Source organism: Sander lucioperca, chromosome 15, assembly GCF_008315115.2.
Source record: "Sander lucioperca isolate FBNREF2018 chromosome 15, SLUC_FBN_1.2, whole genome shotgun sequence".
Classification (NCBI taxonomy): domain Eukaryota; kingdom Metazoa; phylum Chordata; class Actinopteri; order Perciformes; family Percidae; genus Sander; species Sander lucioperca.
This window is the reverse complement of record NC_050187.1, coordinates 18148751-18173271: the sequence shown is the minus strand read 5'-3', so window position 1 is coordinate 18173271 and position 24521 is coordinate 18148751. Positions and strand designations below refer to the sequence as shown.

The window sequence follows — 24521 nt, the reverse complement described above, 5'->3', positions numbered from 1 at the left end:
TTCTATGATTTGCTCTTTGTAAAAATTAAGAAAAGATGCTGTCTTTGAATGTACTGTAACTCCAGCCCCGAAATTGTCAAAAGAGATGGATTGGGAGCCTCTTTACATAAGATTATCCCCAGCAGGAATAATGATTTAAGGCCTCAGAAAGGACTTGTGATCTCTACAATGTTGGCAGTTACTTAAGGAACTTGAAATATATCCTGGAACAAGAATCACCACCTTGACTTTGCTTCCACATCTGGTTGCTCCTCTTCATGTCATCATGAGTAAGAACATTGATTTATGCAAAGGCTGGGCATTTATCCATAATCGTCCTGCGGTTCTCCACAAGAGTGTTCATATTCATCATGAGGAGAAAGATGTGCATGTGAACGAGAAGGTGCCCAGAAAATGCTTGTCAAGCCATTGCAGAAAGTAACAATTCAACATGAGAGGATGTGTGGATCAAGAGGATGGATGTATTACTGTCTTGTGCTTGGGCAGTACAGTGGACAACTCTGAGGTATGGGCCTCGTCTTCTAACCATGCCAGTTTTTGTAAGCCCTCTGCAGACTTCTGAAAGAGAAAGTACTGACACTTTTCACATCCCTCACACAAAGATCCGGATATTTTCATACTTTTCTTCTCATAAAAGAGGCGGGACTCATGCTTGTCCTCCCAGAATTATCAGAGCTCATGTCACCTGAGAATTTGTCTCCTTTTTCAGAGATCCCACAGTGACATTACTTCACCAAATTTGCAGAGATGTCAGGTCTCTCCTTTACTTATATTTTCAAAGACGGCTGTTTGATGTCTGCCAGGTTTTGAGCATTTTCAAGCTCCTTCCTCTGCGTTTCCCAGAATTCACAGGTCCCTCCACCCAACTTTTGGAACAGTCTTGGAGCCGTTCCCCTTTTATTTTAAGAACTTCCAGAAATGCCAGGTGCCTTGAGCAATTCTTACTCAGAGTCAGGCAAGACAGTCTTGCCAGAGAGAGCAGCACCTTGTAAACTTTTACCACAATTTCTTTTTAGAAAGATGGATAGATTGCTATAAATCTGGGTTAGGAATTGAGCTGTGTGTGTTTGTAATTTATTTTATTTTATTATCTTTACCCGTGTTTTTCTCTTTTGCTTTCATTGTTAATGTTTACGTCTTTTGTGTCTAAGGGCCCTCTTGTGAATAAGATCGCTCAGGGGTGTATCCTTGAAGTTTCAAATAAATTGTTAATTTTGGTTTTTACAATCATCCGTTGCATAATAAAACAACTATGAAGGTACAGGGGTCAACGGTGAATAAGTTTGTGCAGCTTTGCAAAATGCAATAAAAAGGTATTGTATATAGTTTGGCTAATGTCTTATTTTTGTTGTCAAAACAAAAGTAAGTCCTTGTTTGCAAGTCTTAAGTGAAATATTTGGTTATAATAATTATTGTAATAATAATCACCATAACAAAATAAAGCATTATTGTCAGTAGTAGTAGTAGTAGTAGTAGTAGTAGTAGTAGTAGTAGTTTTGAGATGACTCTTCATTCTATACATTATTATGAGTTCTTACCTGAAGTGCAGTAAGGATGTTGGGCAGTGCTTGCCCATAAGTGTCATGGCAGTGAACTGCTAGAGCGTTGGTGGGCACCTCCTTCATCACACTCTGCAGCATCTTAAACATGGAACCTGGAGTACCAACACCGATAGTATCCCCCAAGGAAATCTCATAGCAGCCCAATTCGTATAAACTCTTTGCCACCTTAAGAATAGTGAAAATATTGCAAAGTGCTCTCATTAACAGGAAATCAGTACAAGAGCTGACCTTAACAAATATATTCTTTCAGTATATATGTCTAGAACCTGTATTTTGTAAATGTTTGCTAATTTGCGATGTCAATGACATGTGATAACATTTCATTAATATTGTCTCAAGTGAATGTTGTAAAGATAAAAGTATAAGAATAATGTAAAAGGTTTATCTCACCTCAGAGACTTTGGAAGGTTCAATGTATCCCTCATGGGGGCATCCAAGAGCACAAGAAACATATCTGAAAGAGGACGTTTGTAAAAATGTGATGTGTTTGATGAATGAACTATAAAAAACTAACTGCTGCGGATGTAGCAGCAATTTACTGTAACATGGAGAACTTCAACCGGCTGATTACTTTGGTATTTTAATCAGGAAAGACAAGTGAATGAAGTAAAGCAAATAATAAAACAGAAGATATGTCATAATTAAGTCATGGCAGAAAGTCTTTTGATTTAGACTCTACGGGGAGATTTGTAACTGTGGGGCGTCTGCCCTGATCAGCAGCAAGATAAATCCCCCCATGGAATCAAGACACTGGTGGTGGTGGCAGCTGATGATTCTGATGGAGATGATGAATCTGTGAAGACAGGTGGTGATGGGGAGGTGGAGGGGCGAATTGGCATTTGCGACGATTTTCACTGAAATGACAGCTGACAGCAACAGAGAGAACAGATTTAAACAGCATAACAGCCGTAAAAGCGTGAATGTACTAAAGGCAGAGAGAAAATCATATTTAAACAGAGGCAGCAGTAGGAAGATAGGCTAACAATGTAGGTGTGTCGCTGAACTATTGGATAGATGAGATCAGCTGATGTAATCAGCTGATGAGAACAGACAGCCCCAGACAGGACAGCAAGGAATAATGAATGAGCATGTGTGAGAGGATTGAATGCAGATGCATAAGAAATAAAACTACAGGAGGCCTAAGCATACAAAGGTATAGTCTTCCTGACTGAACTTATGCTATAGCTTCATTATGGTTTCTGTATTCCTAAAAACATTATATTGTAGGGCCTATCACTGAAATAAAAACCAACATTTTGAATCACTGTGTCACTGTTGCCTGCTCTTGTTAAAAGGAAGAGCTCATTTTAAGAGAGGATAGAAGGTGATTCTGATGTTTTTTGTTATTTTGGCTGTTCATCTGTTTGTCCATGAGATATTTTAAAGGCATACAGATGAGAGTTCCATGAAATGTGGTGAACAGATCCAGATCTTGATTTGATGCCATTTGGTAACTACTAAACACTATTTGGCACTTGGAAAGTGACAGTGTTTACACTAATCCAGTGTTGTTTTGATGGGTTCATCAGGTTCAACAATCACAAAGTGAGTAAAAGGTTAGATACAGTATGTGTTTTCGCTCATTGTAAGGGACAATTATTATCCAGAATACTAACCCACGGACTGGGATCTGTCGCTCTTTGGCAGTGTTAATGACTTCCTTAAACCTCAGCATGCTTTCATCAATAGAGCAGTTAATATTTTTTTTACTGAAGGTTTCAGACGCTGACCCAAACACCGCCACTTCAGTAGCACCAGCTGCAACCTTAAAACAGGAGAGAAAAATGAACTTGTAAAACAGTTTTGAACAGTCACACTTACGCAAGTGCAGGAATTATCTGGGGAAAAAAAGAATGTAGTGCCAACAGTTAACTCAAATTGACAAGCATGGGTAAATAGCCATGGTTTGTAGCATAGATCAACACGCTGAATTGAAAATGAATGCTTACGGCATCCTGGAAGCCTTGCATGTTAGGTGTCAAAACAGGGTACCGAACATGAGGTGCTCTCTGGATTCCTCTGAGTACATCAGTGTGGTCGGCCATCTAAATGACAAGGGGTGGAGGGGGGGAATAATGATGTAGAAAAATAAACCTTTAACATCATCTGTGAATACATCATCCTGCACAAATATTTTCAAATGCTTGTAGGCAGCAGACATCTCTTAAAGGACTAAACAGTAAATAAAATTGGACATGTTCATGTTTGCTCTTTTTCAGGAAGTAAATATTGGTCCAATTTATGACAGGGAATGAGAGGGTGACTATATGAAGAATATCTTAAAATATTCTTTCCAAAAGCATCTGTGGGTCCAACAAGCATACTAGAGGAGGAGATTTTCTTCAGTAGTAGTATGCAGACAAGAAAGAGAGCCTAATAAATCACTCAGCACTCTTTTGCTGTGCACAAAGAAGAGTTATTACCTGCGGTACCCACTTTGAAGAGACAAAGCTGGTGGCCTCGATCACAGGCAGGCCTGTTCCTGAGAGCATGTCTATCAGCTGGATTTTCACCCCTGTCGGAACAATTTCCTGGGGAACAATGAAACTGAAACTGCTCTTTCTGGATATGATTCAATATGGGAGGTACAACAAGCAGATATCTGGCAGAGTTTTTCTTTTGCTACGCTGCTTGCCAATCGCATCTATATTCACATGCTGAATCTTGCACTTGCTGAATATTTTAAGATCTCTCATAATACACAAATATCTCATAATAACACATTGTGGTAAATAAAATTATCCCTGCATCCAGGGCAATCTGTAAAACTACAGGCAAACAATAAGGAAATGATAAAGCAGTGACATGCTAAGCACAGTAAACTAAGCCAGAAGCCGTGTCATCTTTCTTATTCAATTGCAAAGAAAATGTGAAACATATGCTCCTGGCAATTATGGCACACAACCCATATGTTATAGATTGTTTTATGTATAAAACATGGGGTTTCCAGGGGTGATCATGTACAAAACAGCGGTGCTTATTTAAAAATATAAAAGAGATTCGTTACTGAAATGACAGTGAATACCGTTTCATTTTGAAGTCCATCTCTCGGCCCAACTTCAACTATTTTTACAAACTCTGGAAACTCATGTCCTGTATTGGTCTGGAAAAATATCAAAGATAAACAGAGAGAGAAGAAAGAAGAAGTACATGAGACTAGGGCTGCTCCCTCTTAGTCGATTAGTCGACTAATCGGTCGTTTTTGTCTTAGTCAACTTAGATTTCTTTAGTCGATTAGTCATGTTTTATGCTTTATTCATGCTGAATGACTTATTTCCAAGAAACGTACAAGCACATCTCTGGTAAACACAAGAATTAAAGTGGTGCTTTTGCATGACTCTTTGCAGAGAAACTCAGATTTACAGATCTTAATACAACTAATAAATCAACTAATCGATTAGTCGATACAATTGAATGACTAAGAATTTCTTTAATCGAGCACAGCCCTACATGAGACAGTACACTGAACACAATCAGTCAGTAATGCTTTTGGCGTGGGATGCTCCAGGACATGTTATTTCTAACATGAACCACTGTCTGAAACCTAAGAACCAAAACAGAAGCCTGTCATGACATTAATATGCAAACCCAGGACATGTCTCATAAAAGAAAGTCTGGGAAAGAAGGTAAGGGTAACTCCACACAAACCACAAAAGATATCCTGAGGATCTAGGTATTTTTCTGGTCTGAACCATTGGTCTGAACCAGTGACTGTAAAAAGAAGTCTGAACCTCATAATTCCCTTGCTGAGTTTAAATATTATATCATATAAAATGTAAACTATAATACATTATATACAATATATATAGAACATATAATATATGTTCCCTTAACAGAGATTAAAGATTATAGAATTTATAAAGCTTTAGCTATCTTCTTAAAGTGAGTGCCATTTACTGCTTAGCTAACGTTATCTAATCGATTTTTGTCATGGATTTTGTCCACTAGGGAGCAGAGAAACAAAACAAGCTAAGATATGGCAGTTAGCTCATTCAGGTGTTATGGCTAACGGCTAACGTGTTAGCAAACAGTTCATTCGAGCAGACATGGAGCATCATTAGCACTCATTTGGAGTTTTTTTTCTGTCTACCTGAGACCTGTAAGTCCAATAGTCACGGTTCATGTGCCTCCGTTTTACTGTCCGCCAACTTCTGAGAGAAATATCTGTGTTTTAAGCTTAGCTAGACACTAAACTGTCTTCACTAACTAGCTAGCTAGCTAACGTAAGACACTAACTTACTTAACGTTAGCTCCTGTGCTGAGCCGTTAGATGAGCTAGCTAGCTAAGCTAGTTCACAAGTAACGTTACAGTTAAGCTTACTCTGACGTTACTGTAACGTTACTTAACTAAGTTGGCTATATTGAGGTAACGTTAGGCTACTTGGATGTTGTTAACGTTACTTGAGTAGTTCCAATGTATGCTACTTAAACTTTCACTTCATTTCAAAGGGAAATTGTGTACTTTTTAATCCACAATATCATGTATTTATAAAATATGATAGATTGTCATAGATTTAACTACCAATAGACTGCAGTTTTGAATTAACTCCACTAAATATAAAAAAAGTATATGCTGCTTACTGTAGCCTCATTAATACAGTACTTACTACTGTCTATAATAGGCTACTTCAGTATTTTTACACTGTGGGATTTCTAACATTACTCTTATTTTTAAAGGTAACTAAAAACGAAGCCTACAGCCTACATTCAATAAATGTGCAGGCCATAAAACCAAAGCAATGAGCAAAACTACATACTGTGTTACATGTTTATTGAGTGCTTTTCAATGGCAAATATGAAATCTATTAATTATTAAATAGAAACTTAAAATGTGATCAGTGAGTAGTATTTGAATGTAAAGAACCACTATGGGCAGCCTGTTTGTCTACTTGAAATAAACAAATATTATTCTTGTTATCAAATAATAATGTTGAGGCACACAACACATAAGAAACAGAAGCATAGCCTGCATCTTTTGTCACATACAGTCAATTCAGAGAGATGAAGACAATTCACCATTCTTATTTAGAGAGATGCATCCTTAAAAATACAGTAATATATAAAGAGTAGTAGAGCAGAATTTCCATTGAAGAGGACCGTTACATAAGCAGCATGCTGCACGTCATCAGTGGCTGCTGCTGTGCATCCTCTTTGTCATGATAGAGTCATGTGGCAGAGCATGTGCAGCCGATTTGAAACAAGAAAAAACAACGCCCACCTTCTCTTCCAGCAGCCAGCGTTTCAGCCATGGATAGTCCTGGATAAGTTGCTCATAGCTCAAGCAGTGCTTCACTGTAGTGGGTACGTTACCCATCCGAATGGCTGCTGCTCAGCCCTGCTGCACCGCCGTGTCTTCCGAGACTAACCTTCACAGACTGCTGCAACTAATATTGCAAATCGAAGCGTCAGATCAATATACTAATGCAGGCCTAGAAAACAGAGGGCCTAGCTGCATTAGGAGATGGAATTAGAGGATGGCTGCAGAGGGTGAAGGATGATTCAGCAGTTGCCATGGCAGCCACATCCCTACCAGGGAGGGGATCTGTTTTGATCCCCTCCCTGGTAGGGATGGGGGGATGGGGGGGGGGGGCAAATGGAGCGATATATGAGATTAGTGCTCCACTTTAAACTGGGAATTCTTGTGGAAGCATTTTGAGGAAAGATTTTGGAAGAAGAAAGAATGTGTGCATCCAAAAAGGGGAAGGCAGGTGCAGGGCAGATAAAAAATGTACAACAAGGAAAGAAGAGTTTGCAAAATGGCTCCAAATGATGTATAAATGGGCTAAGACCTGAGTGCTTTCTTAATAGTGAAAGCTTTTTAACCAGTATTTGCTAAAAAGTCTTACAGTTTGTTTTATATCTTGATTCAACAAAATTAGATACACATTCAACTACCTGTTCTAGTGAGAATTGAAGGCTTCAGGGAAACAGGCTGCTTTGATTGATCTCCTGTGACCTGAACAGTTGAAGGGTTTCCATTGCCAGACGTGCCACTGCTGCCAATGTCAACTGCATGGTGTAATAAAATCCCTTGTTAAGCCAGGGCAACATTTACCAGAGAAAGAGCCATTCTTCCGAACCCAGATGTTAACAATAGAGGGACTTAATGAAGTCCTAGCATTCAACCATCTCACCACGCTAAACTACTCTGTGATGAGAGACCTCTACCTCTCTCTCGGGGGGGCGACTCATATGATCAGCCCTGAAAAAGCCTTTTTTGTAACAGACTTCAGGGTTGATGTCTATCAGTTGCCACCACTTACATTTCTTTTGTAATGCCTCTAATCACTTATTTGTGGTCCTTTTAGGCACAGAAAAACAGTGCAGCAGACATTAATAGTTGAATTTTGAACAACACAAAACGTCACACACATGAACTTTTAAATATTTAAAAAAAAAAATTTGTATAGCTTTTTACATTAGTTAAACCAAATCAATGCTGGTCATTATTTCTGCCAACAATGATTGAAAGAAAAATCTTCTTTTGTAGCTATATTTGCCTGAAAATAATTATTAATATGTTTGAAATAATTCCATGGTTTCAGTGGTTTGTTGGCCTTTAACTAAGTAAAGTTAGTGCAAATTATTTCTATAATAAATCTGCTACCATAGTTCACAGTGGTGAGTATGTCTACTGTATGTAGGGCATTTTAAATGAATATGTTGGGGAACTAGGCTAAATATAATGTAACAATTCAGAAAAATTATCAGAGAAATTTTCAGAGAAAAGTAGCTTTCTCAATGGCTCATTTTCAATCAGTGATAACTGCATCAACCAATTAACCCTAACTGGCCTTTTAACATTTCTACTTTCAAGGAAACTCGGCAGCTACGGTTTATCTTGACAAATACCAGCTGCAGAGGGTCACTTTAAAGAACTGGCCTTCAGGGGCTTTCCTGCTTTTAGGAGTCAATGTAATGCAGGTGAGTGGAAACTTTAAAGTCAAAGATGGTATGTAAGTGGAGGAAAATTTGACATTTTAAGAAAAAACTTATATAACTATATTACTATATAACATGACATCTGTGAACAGGAAAAATAACCCTTTTATAAGAAATATTTATAAGTTGGGCATAGTTTCAACACTGATATGTTTGTGAAACATCGATTATAACCTTTTTTTGTAATACATACATTTATATGGTATAAGAATAATGGGTCTTACTTACAAAATTACTGGGTCTTACTTACAAAATCATCTATGAGTTGTAGCACTAGATTTTTTAGAGTGTACAGAGGATGGAGGATTTTGGGATTTGGCAATCAAATCTAATGGAGGAGTTTTGTATCACAACAGCATTAACAAATTAGTCTAGTTCCAGACCTCAGAAATCCCTGCCCACATGCTCGCTTTGTTCAGAGAAAATAGAGTAGAATAATTAAGTGAAATAAAATAGCAGTTTAGTCTAATTAGCAAGCTACTAACAAATACAAACAACTGCACAAACTTAAAAAGTTATTTCCTACTAGGTTAAACTTTGTAAAGGTACAATACTCTTACGTTTGTGTAGATTAGGCAAACAGATACGCCTTAACAGGAAAAAGGATGTTTCCGTGCTAGTTTGTAAGCTGTCTCCTGAGAACAATATATTTTACACATGAGGATTTTGGAGACCAACCACATGATGAATGCCTCAAAATATTAAATAAAAATCAAACAGTGCAAATGTCACAACGTGTTTCTGAACTGGAAAAAAGTTGCCTATAAAAGAAAGAGACTATTCTCTTTTTTGTACTAGGAAAGAAACAGATGTGAAAAACAGTTCTTTATAGAGTACAGGTTTCGGCAGGGCATGAAAGAGGTTTTAAGCTCTCAGATATATACTGAAAACAAAGTGGGAAAAGGAAAACAGGAACCAGATTAAATCAATTTTCATCCTCCATCCGTCTTCAATTTCTACATCATGGATTTAACTGAACTGTAACAACAAGAGAGTCCTGATGCCGAGCGAATAGCACACGATGATCATCCTGAAAGCAATAGTCATGACATATAAATTATAGAAATGTCTTTCATACCCAGAGAAGATGGAAGGGTTTGTTGGATATATAGTTAGAATAATTACACCCAGTCCTACAGAAACAGACCACTTGATGGTGTATTATTAAACCTGAATCATGTACAAAAAGAGCAAAGAATGAACATATATAAAAAAGTCTTGCTCTTGTGGAATGAAAGGCATCCCCACCCCATCTCATTTCCATTATATTCGACTATGTACCAAGAGAAAAAATGACCACAAACACTTTTTTTAAATAAAATGTACAGCCTTGATAAAAATAGCAGCCTACCTTACAGTTTCTTCAGGAAGGCTGGCCACTCTGAGCCAACTTTCCACAGCTCCCCTAAGAGACAGCATGTGTGTTAAAGATTATCCTCACAGTAATCACACCACAGAGCGCCCTGTGGCTTTCAGTCACAAAAGCCACTGACCTGTGTGTTGTGTCCACATATGATCATGACTTTCAAGCATTGATGTGTAAAATACAGCCGAAAGTAAGGCTGTGGGACCCGCCTGTTCAGAATGATAAACGTTAGTCGAGATTCTAGTTCACACCATTTTGTCAAAGATACATTCAAGCGGATGTTTCTAAGCAGCCACATATTTATTGTGCCGATTTTTATATTGTACCACAGAGGGCTTCATGGCTGGATTACTGCTCCGACTGGATCATAAAGTACAGAGATTTCCTTCAGTGTATCCGTATCCTTGATGGGAGAAATTGAATTTCACAGCAAAATTTACAACAGCCAGAATACACATGAACTGGGTTAAGTGATGGCTGTTGACATCTCTATTTGCTTTCTAAATTGGCACAGTAGCATATTTTGTACATTATTTTTATCATTGTGCGAGACGATGACAGGACAGATAAACATCAACCTGGTAAAGTGACAAGCATCTTGGTGTAGGGCTGAGGATCGTTAGAATTCTTTTCTATACTAGTGTCAATACGATACCTATACTTTCGGTACAGATACCTACATATTTTTTAGACACTGTACCTTACTCTTTTGAGGCATAACATATTTTCTACAAAACCCATTTTTTTCAAGTTCTATCTTGCTCTCTTGTAAACAAGCAGCAACACAATTTGTCTAGATAAAATAGTGTCAGATTGGAAAAATTGTGATAGTCAACAAGTCAACAAGATTTTGAATCTGACCAGACATTCGATATTCTCTTTCGATACTTGGTGCTATGAATTTATTTTAGTTGGTGCCAAAAAAATACTGATGAATGAAAACTTGATGAATGTTTAGACATGCATAACTTAAGAGGCTTTCAGGTACTGTCCAAGAGCTATTTAATAAATAGGTTTGCTGATATAATAGTGGAAGATGTGCTATTGTCTTACTTTAATCATCTGCTGAGAGGTTACCAAGACAAAGTGACAGTGCAGTTCTGCTGAGCAAAGTACAACAATCTACAGTACAAACACTAGATACCTTTAATTTGCTTGGCTACTACAGGGACACTGATTAACTCAGAATGAGTGCCTTGCTTTTAAAGACTTGGTCAAAAATTGGCTTTTTGGATTGTTTTTACTGTTGAAAACTATAGAGCAGCAGATTTTAATAGAAAGGGTTTACATTTATAGATGCTTTTTCTGTCTTTCTTTGGTTCTTTCTTTCTTTCCTTAGTTCATGATTGTGCCCAGATATGCCCAGGTTCTTCTGATGTACCCTGTTTTTGCAGCATTTTAAACATTAGTTTGAAAGCTCTGAGATACAGTAAATCAGCACGATTAGTACAAGATAGACATCCTTGGCCTCAGAAACAGGTTAATATCCCGTGCATCTGCTTTGGTTTGTATTTCTCCTTTAAACCTTTTTTGTTGTATGTGTTCTCTGCCATACATTTTACAATAGCTGGGTGACAGGAGGACATAACTAACTTGCACATAAAAAAGAAGGCAGACATTGTTAGCATATCATGTCAGTAGCTTTTATTTCCACCGAGACAAACCCACAAAAGAATCTTAACAGACTCACATGTTTTTTTCTGGATTCTCAAGGAAAACATGTTTCATACAGTAAATGCTGCATGCAATAGAAAAAAAGAAAATGGAAAGCCCAACTGAGATTTACTTTAAAAACTGGGTTAAAAACATGTTATAGAGTTACACAAAGTGGAAAGAGGGTTTTAATTCATGATTCTAGTTTATTTATGGAATCATATCAGAAAAGCACTGGTAAACTGTATTAACATTTATATTTTAATGCATGTGTTAAATCCAGACTAAAAATACAAGATTTCAAAATATACGGTATAATATATATATATATATATATATATATATATATATATATATATATACACATAATATAATATACGGCAAAATATATATAAATGGTTTAAATGCACAGGTGCCACCTCTAGTGGTAATGGAAAGTGACAGTTGACTCACAAACAGTCTGTTGTAACTCTGAGATCCCAAAACCCCTCTCTTCTCTGGCTGGGGAAGCTAATGTGCATATGTGAATAACAAGCAAACATAGCAGTGTTTCTGTGTTGCCCTCTGTCGGGACACATTCCTCGCTGGTCCTTCTGCAGCCTTGTCATACCAAACAACATGTAAAAATGCGACCCATATGGTCTCTCTTTTCAAGAGCGACTGATTGAGCTGCATGGAAGTCAGAGCCCACCCACAGAACACAAGTAAGGAGAACCATATGTGGGGAGATGAATTAGGTAAACTGCACAACATTTTTATTAGATACAATTTCACTTGCCTTGTGGATGGACTGCAAGATGACACTTTCAAAATAAACTTTAAGCCTCAGAAAGAAAAATATCTCTGGTTAACAGAGGGTAAATTGAAGAAACATGGATATACTAAACCAAATGAACAATAACTATTATGTTTTGTAGTTGTATTAGATTGACCAAAATGTGATAAAAATAAGCATCATGTCAATCATCTGGCCTGCCTGCATTAGAGCCGACTGTACCACTAATCAAGCACATTAATGACATATATTTATAACATTTAACTAGAAGTGCGCCTTTACAGTAACTGGCATCTTAAACTCTATTAAGACTGTGAACAAATGTTTAGTTTATGAGTATGTTTGTGTAAAATCCAACTTTTCTTTCATGGACTACTGACCACATTTGATTTTCATTTCAAATACAAATGTTCTCATCCAGAACACTTGTTTACAAAATGAATAACTACTCAAAACACTTTAAATAGACTATAAATAAATCATCATGGGAAGTGTTTTACAAGGTTGGAAAGCCTTAAAGAGGGTTAGGAGCCATTGGCATAGAAAAATGCACTGTTCAAAATAAGAAGTTGAGTTTTCCCATACATAATGAGGAAAAGTTACTTTTCCCTTTCTCTTAGAATCTTAGAATGACGACTCCACAAAAAGTGGGCTCTAACCGTTATTGTAAAAAGAAAACAGACTACAAAATATTGCAGCCTCTGTGATTTAATCTGTGAGGACATCTCTGAGATGCCTCTAGCACAAACTCCTCTGTCGGTGGTCTAAGATCAGCGGCTTGTTAACATCAGCTTTTTGTTCTGCAGTATTTGTCGACATATTTCCTCCTTGCGATGGTTTGGATTAGATAAAAAAAAAAATTACCTAAATTATCAAGCATTTGCGACTTTTGACAGACAGCCAATTCTGACCTTTTTTAGAGCTTCAAGATGATGTTTCCTCAATACATATTTCAAATTTGCTGAATAAAAGAACATTTTCCTAACAGCTGCTCACATAGACACGTCTGTTTTCTCAATCAGGTTAAGAGAATAAACATGTTTGTGGTAGAAAAAAAATATTAATATCAGCACCTGAAAACACATGATGTAAATGTGTTCATGTCAAGCCAACAATTTGTTGTGACAAATACTATAAACTGGAGAGCATGATTTATGAAAAATTCACAAGTAACCCTTCATGAAAAGTAAACTGTGATGGGTTGTGACCTTTTTCCACCATGTTTCAGAAGTGGAAGTGCTGATCTGATGAATGTCAAGGCACCTCTGACTCACTACAGCCTGTTTTGGACCACAGGGGTCTCAGAGGAGAAGGGGCCACTGTATTAATCTGCACTGAGTATGACAATTGTTAGCCTTTCCTTTCATGTGGTCAGAAGGTTTGCTGTCGAGAGGGCTGTGCAGTTTTGGAGACCTCAAATAGGAGCTCATTCATAGCCGTACCCGCGTTACAGAAAAGGAAGAAATGTAGCTGAATTGGAAAGAATCCATGATATTAAACAGTAGATGGGATTGTGAAGTGCTAGGAGTAATCATGCCAGGCAACAGGCCGCAGGAATGCAAATCAGCCCTCAAGCCAAGAGTTAAGTTAGCAGGTGGCCTCCTCTATTCACTGAATGTCAACACTCCTTTTAGATGGAGCCCACATAACATCTGGGCAGGCCAGCCACTGCTTTTAATTAAGTGAAATACAGTCACTCAATGTTCTGCCATGTCAGAGAATTTTTTTCTTATAGAAGTGGGAGGGTAGGGGGAGAAAAGTGCAACAGTACATATCCTGTGTTCAGTGAAGGTCAACACAGTTGTGTAAACAAATATTAATCCATAACCTAATCCCTAGATTTCCAAGACCACTGAAAATCCCTGCCTAACCAGAGTACTTCTCTGAAAATAGCACGTGTGCTCGCATTTTTCTGGAAATTATGCTTATCCTGAATGAGGAGGTGAATGCCACAACACTTGCTAAGTTTAGTTTATGGTCTCCTCTTTGTTTTTTCAGGGATGAATCTTAGCTCTGAGCAGATGGCAACATCCAAAACATGAGTGTAGGAAATGCAAGCAAGCAGAGGTGTGTCATACAGATCACATAAGTCATGTGATTTATGGTATCTTTCCCTGTAATCAGGAAGGGATTGCTTACAAAATAATATACCTTTCTCTGCTGGCAGCCTCATGATAATCACCCTTTTGGGCTGTCTTTGGAGGTCACAGCACTGTACCCCTAGCATTACCACTCCCCAAGAGCATGTCAACAGGCTCTGTGGGTGGACCTCTAGTTTATATCATACTTGTCAAACATTTATAAATCTGAGATGGTAGTCTGGCAACAGTGTGTAAAACATCCGGAGAACTCCAAACAGAAATACAAAAGGACAACTTGAATTTGAAAAGGCTGGAGGACTTGCAGCTGGAGGAGGGGGGGAAATGCATTTCTGCATATAGTTTAGGGTGATAAATGGAGATAAAGAAAAGCTGCAAGGTCAAGTAAAGGGCAAGCAAAAAATAAGAGTTTTCAAGTGTTACATTTATTAAAATACACAACACTCTACAATAAGATATACTTTCCCCAAGCAAGATGTTTGCAGCTAGTCCACAGAGGAATGAGAAAACAGTGTTTATGGAAGAAATTTACATAAACATTGTTTAAAAAATGACCTAATTTGTAAAACATTCAGAAGTAAACGCTCAACATTATAAGAGTTTCATTCCAGACTGACATAACCCCATTCTGTGAACACAGACTCTTATGAAAAAAAGCTGGCTTGGAAGGGTGAAAAAGTATCATTGCTGAAAGACAGTGGCAGCTTGAAAATAGCTTTGTGCAGTTGGATTTACATTAGAGAACACTCACTATTTTTTCTTCTTCAAGTGATCCAATTTGATTAACAAGATTTCCAACAGCCTGTATGAATTATGATATTATTGCTCAGAGCATCATCAATTGTGGGTCCATAATGGAGACAAACTAAGAGAAAAAATTAGCGTTGAAGAAAAACACATTATATACTGACAAACGTAAATGTATAATTCTAGCTCAGTGAGCATTTAAAGCACAAGGCAAGCATATTGTAAAAGGGGAAAAACAAGCAGAAGGGGAACTGATCTCATGTATCATGATGACTCCAGTGAATAGGTAACTCATAAAAGTTATACAGATGTTATTAAAGAGGGAGTATATGCCAATGGACACAAAAGTTAACTGATAACTGACATAAAGTAAAATCAACATTTTGTCCTAATCATTTAAATATCACAATATTCAGTGCTATTTTAAAAAAAGAAAATAAATTAGATAATACAACTCTATATACATAATACTGTACATCACATCACACCTGAAGCAGATGTGTTTTCCAGCGATTCCCATACCAGATAGCATAAATTAAAGTTAGCCCGGCCACTAATGGCAACCACAAGACCTAACTACCATATTTCTGTATTTCTTGAGGATTACGTTTGAGCTGTCATCAAAGTAAAGCACTGATATTGCGTTGAGCTTGGTTGGAGCACAGCATGGCTTTGGCACATTGTCAGGAAACATTAAATGAACCTATAAATGAGAGCATAAAGTAGAGGTGCAACAGCAGTGAGTTTCAAATGAATTATATCTGCTGAGAACATTATGGTAGCTTATAACAGGATTTTTATTGCAATACACACATGCAATGCACTCTAAAGAATACTAACCAGGGTTTGCACAATTGCATGATTTGTTGCATTCATGTGTGCGTTGAGTGGAAAAGAGCATTCACCATCACAGTAAAAAGCAGCATAGCCCTCAGGTGCAATGATCCAATCCTTGACCAAAAAAAAGAGCTTCCTTTATTTATGACAATCAAAATGCATTGCTCATTGTGTTCCTTGTTAGTTTTATAAATGTTTTGAGATGTGAAATCATTTTGTCTTACCTGCCAGCCCAAATCTCGAAAACTGACGTAAAGTTCATGCTTCTTGCAGGCTTGCTTCTGTTCACTTGTGTTGTAATCTGAAAAAATAAAAGGGTATTAATCATAAAAGAAAGCATTGCATGTTTTATCTTTGTGTGTTCTTACTGTAGGAAGGTTAGCACAACACTGTCTATAAAGCTTCTGGACAAATGCACTAGAATGCAGTCCATGAATGTAGTCTTTTGGAAGTACACAAGATCGTCCCTTGTGATAAATTGGAAATGTTTCCTATTCATGTTATACTATTAAAAACAAATGGATGTTCCTTTAAGTTTTGACTTCCAGGTGTTATCACTGTGCAATCTGGCCCAGTAATTATAGGGATATCTTGCTGCTGGAAATCAAGTTGGTTAGTCTGACTAAGGGATGGACAGTCTGATGGAACAATGGCAAGCAGGGCAAAAGGATGTCATTAAATGTATCTCATTGAGAGATCAGATGTGTATAGGATAAAATAACTACTGTAGCATCTTAACTACATAATAAAAGTGCACACACCTCCAGTTTTTGGTGCCCTAGATGCTTCTTGTTGATTAGTAGATTTATTGCGATTGTGGTTCTTTTTCTTCCCACCAGCAGCTCTGACAGAGCGAAGCAACACCCCACTGGCCTTGAAGAAAGCAACCAGGAAAGGCTGTTTGGACTGGGGCCCGTTCCTCCCAATGATTCCAGCAGATTTTGTGTTGATACTTCGGCCTTTAAAAAAAACAGGAGGTAAATAAAACTTTCAAAATAAAAGAATAATAGGATTTTGTACCATTTTATGACTGCTTTCAAGGTAAATCCAGTATCTATACAAATAAAATGTCAAGCCATTGGTCTGTTTTGTGCATTCATGGCCATTTATTGGTGGTAAATAATACAATAATCCACAGATTGTCAAATAAACAAGTCACATTTGTCCTGAGGTCAATGAGTTAAAAGAAAAAAAAAAATCAAATGCAGACATTGTGGATTGTCTTAAACTTCCTTATCTTCCTGACCTTCTTCCAAGAGTGTGTTAAAGTACAGGAACAAATCCATAGAAAGAAAAACTGAACTTCACTTGCCATCTATAGTCTCCAGACAGAGCTGCAGGCCCAAGTTCTGCTGTGGGTTCATCACCCAGTGGTTACTGGTGGCTGTGATGTCAAACACTAGCCAGCCCCCATCGGATGCCTGGACCTTTTTGGAGTCGAGCAAGAACGTCTCTGCATCTCTGAAGGTAATAAAAAACAATGAAACGAACATCTGCATTAAATAAACAGCAGTTAAAATAATGCACACACAAACAGCCAGTACAATACCTAGCATGCAAGCAGCAACTGCTATTACACAACAAAAACAGCATACAGTATGTCTTCTATTTATTTCAAATGTATCATTTATTGTCTAATTTTTAGTCTCTGTGGGTATGTTGGTTTTCAAGATTATTACTCCTGCGTTGTGGAGAGGTGCCAGTGAAAAGAATGTGGTCACTTTACTGCTGCATTATAAACAAATTACAAAACCTCAGTGCTTGCTACAGTAAGTTAAGCTCTCAAACAAATAAAAATTGTCTGTGCACCTTAATGTTGCAAAGATTTAATGGCACACAAAAAGGAAACCATATGCTTCTTTGACAACATTTAAACTGGGTCCAAGAGGTCTTATTAAACTGAAACTGATAAACGAGGTATCACTGACTGATCACAAATGGATGCTTTAGCCCAGACTCTGTAGCAGAAGCCAACAATCGGAGTGGCTGTTTTTAGTTTCTTCATTTCTTCATCCTTTTGAAACCAAACATTCTTCTCTAAAAAAGGCTTTCAGTATATTAAAAACTGGAGATTTGGCGTGTAAGAGTAATTTGGTCATTTTTGCATACCAGCTTTGTACTGGAGATAAAAAGAAAGCAGCGCCACTATTGTCGAAGAAGCTATGGCTTGTAATAAACTGCAGAGTTGTGTGGTATAACATGTGCCAAGATTTCAGCTATTTGATGGGCACGACATTTCAGGAGTTATGAATATCAGCCCTCATTTATTTTTAACATGAGCCTGACATAAGGCATCCATAAACCCAAAGTTGAAAATGCCCCGCTTCCAATTTGCATTAGATTCCTTTCAAGTGGCAGATCGGATAAAGCAGCGCCTGTTCATTTTTTTTGTGGTTACACTGTGCTGGCCAGAGAGAACCAAGATTTTCCATGTGGCCCCGATAGTTCAGAAATTATTCATGTGTTTATTACAGGTGTAATAAAACTAAACCTCATGTGGAATTCCACAAGGTCAATCTTTATGAGTGACATACCGGTGAACTTCCTCTTTGAAATGTACAGTATTAAGCTCATATCCTGTGATAATTTAGTTTGTGTAGCTAAGTATTCACTATTCCCATAGCCATATCCAAGAGGAAAATGCTTATCCTGCCCCTTTATCTGTGATTACTGGATGTACTGTTCCACAGAGAGTGAGTTAAAGTGAGTGGATCAGGGATAGAGGTAACTTCTCTTTTTTAGAAAAGTCTGTCTCCTGCAAATTATGTTCATGTGCCACTATTCTCCATCAGCAATTTATGTTCAGTTGCAAAGTTCAGTGCAGTAAATGTAGCAGTAGTACTAGTGCAAGACAGAGTGACGTTGATATAGTGGAGTGAAAAGAGGTCAGGGCGGTGCGTAGTTGAATCAATATGTTTTTAAGAGGTCCTAGTTTTGTTTTGTTCATGTGCTCAAGGACGATGGTTTCCCCCGATCGACAGTTAGTGGCAATAAAGTACCAAAATATTTAGCAATGCGCCAACAACGGCACTGAAGAAGAAAACTGCTAGCAAGCAAACATGGATGTAAACTGTTTCAAATTCTAACAAAAATCGACTTTGCAAACGTTATAAAAGAAAGTAAATGCATTCAACGCGTTCATTAGACCCCCACCATGTGTTTAGGCAAGAAAGAGTGAATATACACATTACTTTGTTTGTTTAGAAGAAAAACTTTACAGGGTACCTTTAACCCCATCATCTGAAGTTCAATCTCATACTAGTAGTGAGTAGTAGTTTACTGTATTTAACATTTACTGCAACCTTTACTTAACCCTAACAAAGTGATTAGTAGATGAAGTACTGTTGACAGGAAGTGAGGGGAGAGGGTCCCTGGCTGAATTTAAACTGGGGACATTGCTATTACTGTACATGGTCACTATTTTATTATTAAAAAGCCATTAGGATTCCCCAACAAAGCGGTTTTAATTTGGTACTTAAAACCACTAACTGCTAACTTACAGTAACCATACTATAAGTTGGTACACAACTTTTTTTTTTTTTAGAAATAACCAACCGAAACCTGTTGGCAGTGATCACTTTGTGTATACAGTATTAACATTCTGACTGATATGTTGAAAACAAACATGAAATAATGATTATGGCTTACAAACTGATAGTACACATGTAATATAAATCACTTCCGATGTTCATTAAAATCACATACTCTAATATTGTTTCTAATATTTCTTGCACTGAGAAATAATTGTTCTTCTTTGTGAAAACTAACTCAAACACACTATTCCCCATGAAAACGTGTGTGAAAACCTAGACTAAGCAGTCTTCCCCTTTAAGATGGCAGAGTCCATTGACTTGGACCTTTTCAAAGCCCAGGAGGGCCATATCTCCCCTTCAATCACCCACACACATTTTTGGCAAGCAAATGTGGGCCCACTTTTAAGTACACCCTTGTGTATTCAGCTATGTCATGGTTTAAACTTCCGGAATATTGTTAAGACAGGCAGGTGGTGGGCATAACAGTGACCACGGGAGCACCCGAGGGAGCCCCTTCCCCCCCCTATTGTGGGCCCTCATGGTTTCATCTGGGACACGGCCAGCTTGGCAGGCAACACAAGACGAGTGATAACTGATGGACCTTCCAAGCTTCATAAGTGGCCAACTTGCTAATGGAGTTCTCTTTATCCGAGAACTATATTTGTAAGGCAGACATGGTGCGAATGAAAGAGAGCAGAGTTGGAGATAGAAGGGCATTCTGTGAGAGTGGAAAGTTTTAACGGTGCAAGACAATAGCTGTTTGACTATTTCCCTTTTAAACTGTGAATCAAGATAACTGCATGGGGTAAAAGTGCTCCTCAGGGCCCTGTCAGAGGATTAATGGACTAAAATCTCTGATTAGAAAGCAGCATTTTTAATGTTTTAGCTGGTGGACGTAGAGCTAATTTTAACTACTTTATATATTGTTGGTAGTTTAATTTGGATGCTGGTCATGTATTTTGTATGTAAAATATACTGTACCGTCACATAAATGTTAAATAAACTGTAGTAAAAAATACAATATGACGATGAATAAAATTGTTTGGGGTATAAGTGTAAATTATGTAAATACTTAAGTAAAGTGCATGTAGCTCAAAATTGTACAGTACTGAAGTAAATCTACTTCCACCACTGCCTTTAATGTTTGTGTTTGGTTGATTAGGTACTTACTTGTTTTGATATTCCTTGATGACTTGATATATGGTAACCATCAGAGTAACATTGTCGTAGCGAGCATGACTGCGGTCCTTATAGATCCGAAACTCTGCAGCAGTCACCGCCTCTCCGTCCGGGATCTGAGTCAGATCAAAACGGAACTCCTTGTAGTGTCTTCGTTGGTGAGAGAAATCTTTATCTTTTTCCACTGGAAAAGCAAATATTTTATGATGAATTTCATTTTTACTGGCAGCAAAGCTCACACTGATCAAAAAATATGACTTTAACTTGTAAACCACCACATGCGTTTCTCTAAGGAGAAAATATGCCAGCAGTAACGCACAGAAAAAGAGTAATTTATCACATCTTCTTTTACATTCCAGGTCCAATCTAAACATTTTGACTACCTACAAAAGCACTTTCCAGTTCATTAAATCAGTCAACTGAATACAGGTAGCAGTTCCCAGACAGGCCCTCTACTGTGTGCCTAACTGCATTCTCTGGCCATGATGAATGGGCTGTCAGTTAAGAAAAACAGGCTGATTTCAATTAAAGACACTTTCGTCTGCTCCTCAAGTGAGAGAAAAGACCAGACAGGATTCTTCAACGTCATGTGAGCGTCTTACTCTGACCTCATTTCTGACCTCATACTGACCTCCTGTAGGTTTCATACAATGTCTAATGACCCTTTACCTTTAAAACTAAATAGTTCTACTATAATGAGTAACATAAGATATCTTTTTAGGCCTGTCATTTTTGAAAATTAAAAACTTATATGATGTAAAAATATTTTTATATTTTGCTGCATGGAAATACAAAAAGATATTCAATTACTTTGTTAATCAAAGAGCCTCAGTGTAACACTAAAAAAGTGTCTGCTAAATGTCTCACACCCCTGCCTAGTAGCAGAAAAGAGGCATGTGGCTGAGGTTAGTGGATTTTCTGATATCCTTGGTGATATCATGTAGTGCATTTCCCTGATATTTTATCTGAAGAGAACGTCTGCGGTTACTTTGCACAAACAGGTCAGAGGTCAGGTCTGACTTTTACCCAGTGAGCGTGTTCCATTATATTAGCCACAGGCAGTAATCTGAAGCAGAGGTGCCACTGAGAGCATGGAGCATTTAACCTTAAAATAAAGATTAAATAATATTGACTTCACTCACTGGTAAGTTAGAGCCGTGCGCATTGTTGATGCGTCGCATATTAATTGGATTCAGGTTGTTCTACCAGGACAGTATCCATAATTTGTGAACAAGATTTATAAATGACTGGTGTGTTTTATCTTCCGCTTGCATACAATCTCATGTACGTGTATGGATTTTCTGACTTCTTATTCATACACTGAAAGTTCAAATGGTTACAGTAAGCATATTAAACTGCATGAAATGCCACATGGACGTTTCTAAAACAGTTGAGGTCAGTAGCTATATTTGAGTGTACTGTAATAAAGACAGAGCCCCATTGAACACTTCACTGACAGTCCCCAGAACGAGAGCAGAGCTTTCAAGGCTGACAGTGTACATGCCCTGGTATAGTGGTAAGTGGAAACAGATGGGCTCAGGCCAAGGTGAGGGATTATACTTCCAAGTAACTCTACAAATTCACTTGTATGTTTTTCTCTATATTTAAGAAAATAAAATCCTTAACATTATTTTAAGATTATTTATGGTGATTTTTTTAATCTTTCATTTGGGATTCTGCAATGCTGCATCATATTTCATTTTTGAGTAACTTTCTATGCGGCATGCTTAATATTTTAATTCTCATTAGAGAACAATAAATGATCCAAATAACACAAATATGAAGAATAGAGCTACTGCTTTCTCTTAGTGACAGAAGCTCAAGAAATGAAGGCATCAGTCAATATCACTCCCCTTTTAATAACAGGAAATCATTTAGACCAATTTTCTCAATGTCAGACAGTCATCTGATAAGGTGCTCTGAACTGCTGGGTTAAGGGTCGCTGCTACTGAACAAACACAATCATTATACAGATCTGCTGCTTTTTAATACATAGCAGCACAAATTGGTAAAAGGTCAAAATGTTGGGCCTAATTCTGTTAAATGCTGACTATTTTACACAAGGCTAAAGCAAGCGAACTGACTGATGTCTGAAAATATACTTATTTACATTTAGATTAAAAAAAAAACAGTTTTATAGAGTTAACAACAACATCTCAGATTATTTAAACAAATCTACACGTGTCAAAAACTGCATGTGATGATAGCAACACAGCAGACAGGCCAATAATCATATGAATGAATTGAAATACTCTTGAATTATATGGATGAAGGCTTTAATGCTGCAGTAATTCCTAGGTCCTTGTCTGCATGGATTGGACAAAAATTGCACTAAATGTACAAAATATCAGGCTTTTCATCAAGTACACAGATAAAGTGCATCCAGGTAAAATCAGTATTATTAATGTTTCTTAACAGTGGAGGGAATGGAGATGAAGAGAAATGTGAGTTGGAGATGATTTAAAACTTGTTGATCTCTCTATTCTAAATAATATTAGAACCTGGCCTGCAAGCTAATTTCGTTTAATTACTTAATATTGAGTTAAGACTTTAATGCCACTTACCTAAATTGACAAAACTCATAACCATGTCGGCATCATTGAGAAAGTTGGTGTCGTGCGCTGTGGTGAGCGCGGGGCTGTGGCCTAACAGAGGGGCCGCTCGGTAAGGCTGTGCCACACGGGAGTAACCGGCGACATGCTGGGGGCTGTAGTAACCTTTCCTGGAGTGCCCTTGAGCCTTGGCACTGAAGCTCTTCACTGTGCCCGGCTGCACCCCCTCCTCCTCCTCCACGGCCATGGCGTTGTACAGGTCGAGCATGAACAGCGGCGCCGAGGACGCCTGCTTTCCGGGAGAGAAGGGCCTCGGACGGTGAGGCAAGCCCAGGATGGAGAGGATCTCTCTCTGGATTTCCCTACGTTCATGATTGCGCAACCTCCTGTAAATAAAACTGGAGTGCACATGGTTGTCACTTAACCCGCAATGGGCGCAGGACAGAAAACTCAAGCAGCTCCACGCAAGTCCAAGTACAGCACGGTTCAGAGGTGTAAGCGCTGTCATCTTGACAACTAGTTCACTTTGGGGTGTGAAGTTGAACTACATCGCACTCTGTGAGAAATATAAAACAATTTATATCTCTGCCAATACGGACTCATAGACTTGCCATATTAGGCAGAGGCACCACAACTTTCACGGTGGTAACTGAGGAGGCTTTTTACCATTCAGCCCTTCTACAAATGAGGTATCAGCTTGCAGAAAAGTCGCCGCTCCTCTCCTGTGCGCGAGCTTCTTCCAGCAGCATTTACTCCTCCAGGGTCCATCCAAAGCCTCTGCCACACCAAGTATTTATGGAGCTGTGACCCCGTCCCTCACCTTACTCCTCTGTGATGCAGAAACACGTAGGTACGCCCATAACGTCTAGGTATAACCCGGAGTTTCCAGTGGATGAAATGTGTTGAACTGTGTCAAAAATGAATAGAAAAGAGCTCGACTCATGCCCCGACTCGCATTTTTTCTTTTTTCCCTCCCTCAGAGAGAGGGTATTGGGGCTAGTTGCCCTCTGAGTCCATCCCACACTCAACTTTTGTTTTTGCATCCACCTCTCGCGGCAGCAATAAAACTTCAGCCCAGTCCCATGATGAATGTGGCGGCTCAGGAGTGTAAAAGGAGACACTTGAAATCCGAGAGCCCGTGTTAACGAGTGAAAGAATAATGACAGAGCCTTTTAATCACCTCAACTTATTGAAGTCCGCGTGTTTATGGGAGAGCGCTCTAGCTGCACCACCACCAACAAGGATCCTGTTTTAATACGGTATTGGCTAAAACATG

General features: G+C 38.2%; 2 protein-coding genes and 1 long non-coding RNA gene across 8 annotated transcripts in view; 1 reads left to right on the top strand and 2 right to left on the bottom strand.

Moving 5' to 3' along the window:
- The window catches only part of hmgcll1 (3-hydroxymethyl-3-methylglutaryl-CoA lyase-like 1), a 16587-nt gene extending 6609 nt beyond the window's left edge, over window positions 1-9978 (bottom strand). The window contains exons 1-9 of one of the 6 annotated variants that reach the window (XM_035992750.1): window positions 9856-9978; window positions 6781-6946; window positions 4588-4665; window positions 3986-4093; window positions 3512-3607; window positions 3179-3327; window positions 2242-2355; window positions 1953-2016; window positions 1539-1727 (exon numbers count right to left, since the gene is read on the bottom strand). In XM_035992750.1, the coding sequence (XP_035848643.1) occupies window positions 1539-1727; window positions 1953-2016; window positions 2242-2355; window positions 3179-3327; window positions 3512-3607; window positions 3986-4093; window positions 4588-4665; window positions 6781-6876 (894 nt within the window). In that variant the 5' untranslated portion in view covers window positions 6877-6946; window positions 9856-9978. Of the gene's footprint in view, window positions 1-1538; window positions 1728-1952; window positions 2017-2241; window positions 2356-3178; window positions 3328-3511; window positions 3608-3985; window positions 4094-4587; window positions 4666-5652; window positions 6033-6780; window positions 7100-9855 lie in introns of those variants that run through there. The other 5 variants (XM_031303517.2, XM_035992751.1, XM_031303522.2 and 2 more) reach the window with 5 other exon arrangements.
- LOC116052735 lies at window positions 5354-20449 on the top strand. Its single transcript, XR_004105632.2, has 5 exons — window positions 5354-5661; window positions 8380-8486; window positions 16821-16958; window positions 17303-17448; window positions 19977-20449. It is a non-coding gene; the product is annotated as an uncharacterized LOC116052735 (long non-coding RNA).
- Window positions 14804-24521, bottom strand: bmp5 (bone morphogenetic protein 5). The gene is made up of 7 exons (XM_031303509.2): window positions 23258-24521; window positions 20685-20877; window positions 17294-17442; window positions 16743-16940; window positions 16206-16282; window positions 15985-16095; window positions 14804-15847 (listed from the first exon to the last, which is right to left on the bottom strand). The coding sequence occupies exons 1-7, from the start codon at window positions 23751-23753 to the stop codon at window positions 15698-15700; spliced, it is 1374 nt and encodes a 457-aa protein (XP_031159369.1). The 5' UTR covers window positions 23754-24521; the 3' UTR covers window positions 14804-15697.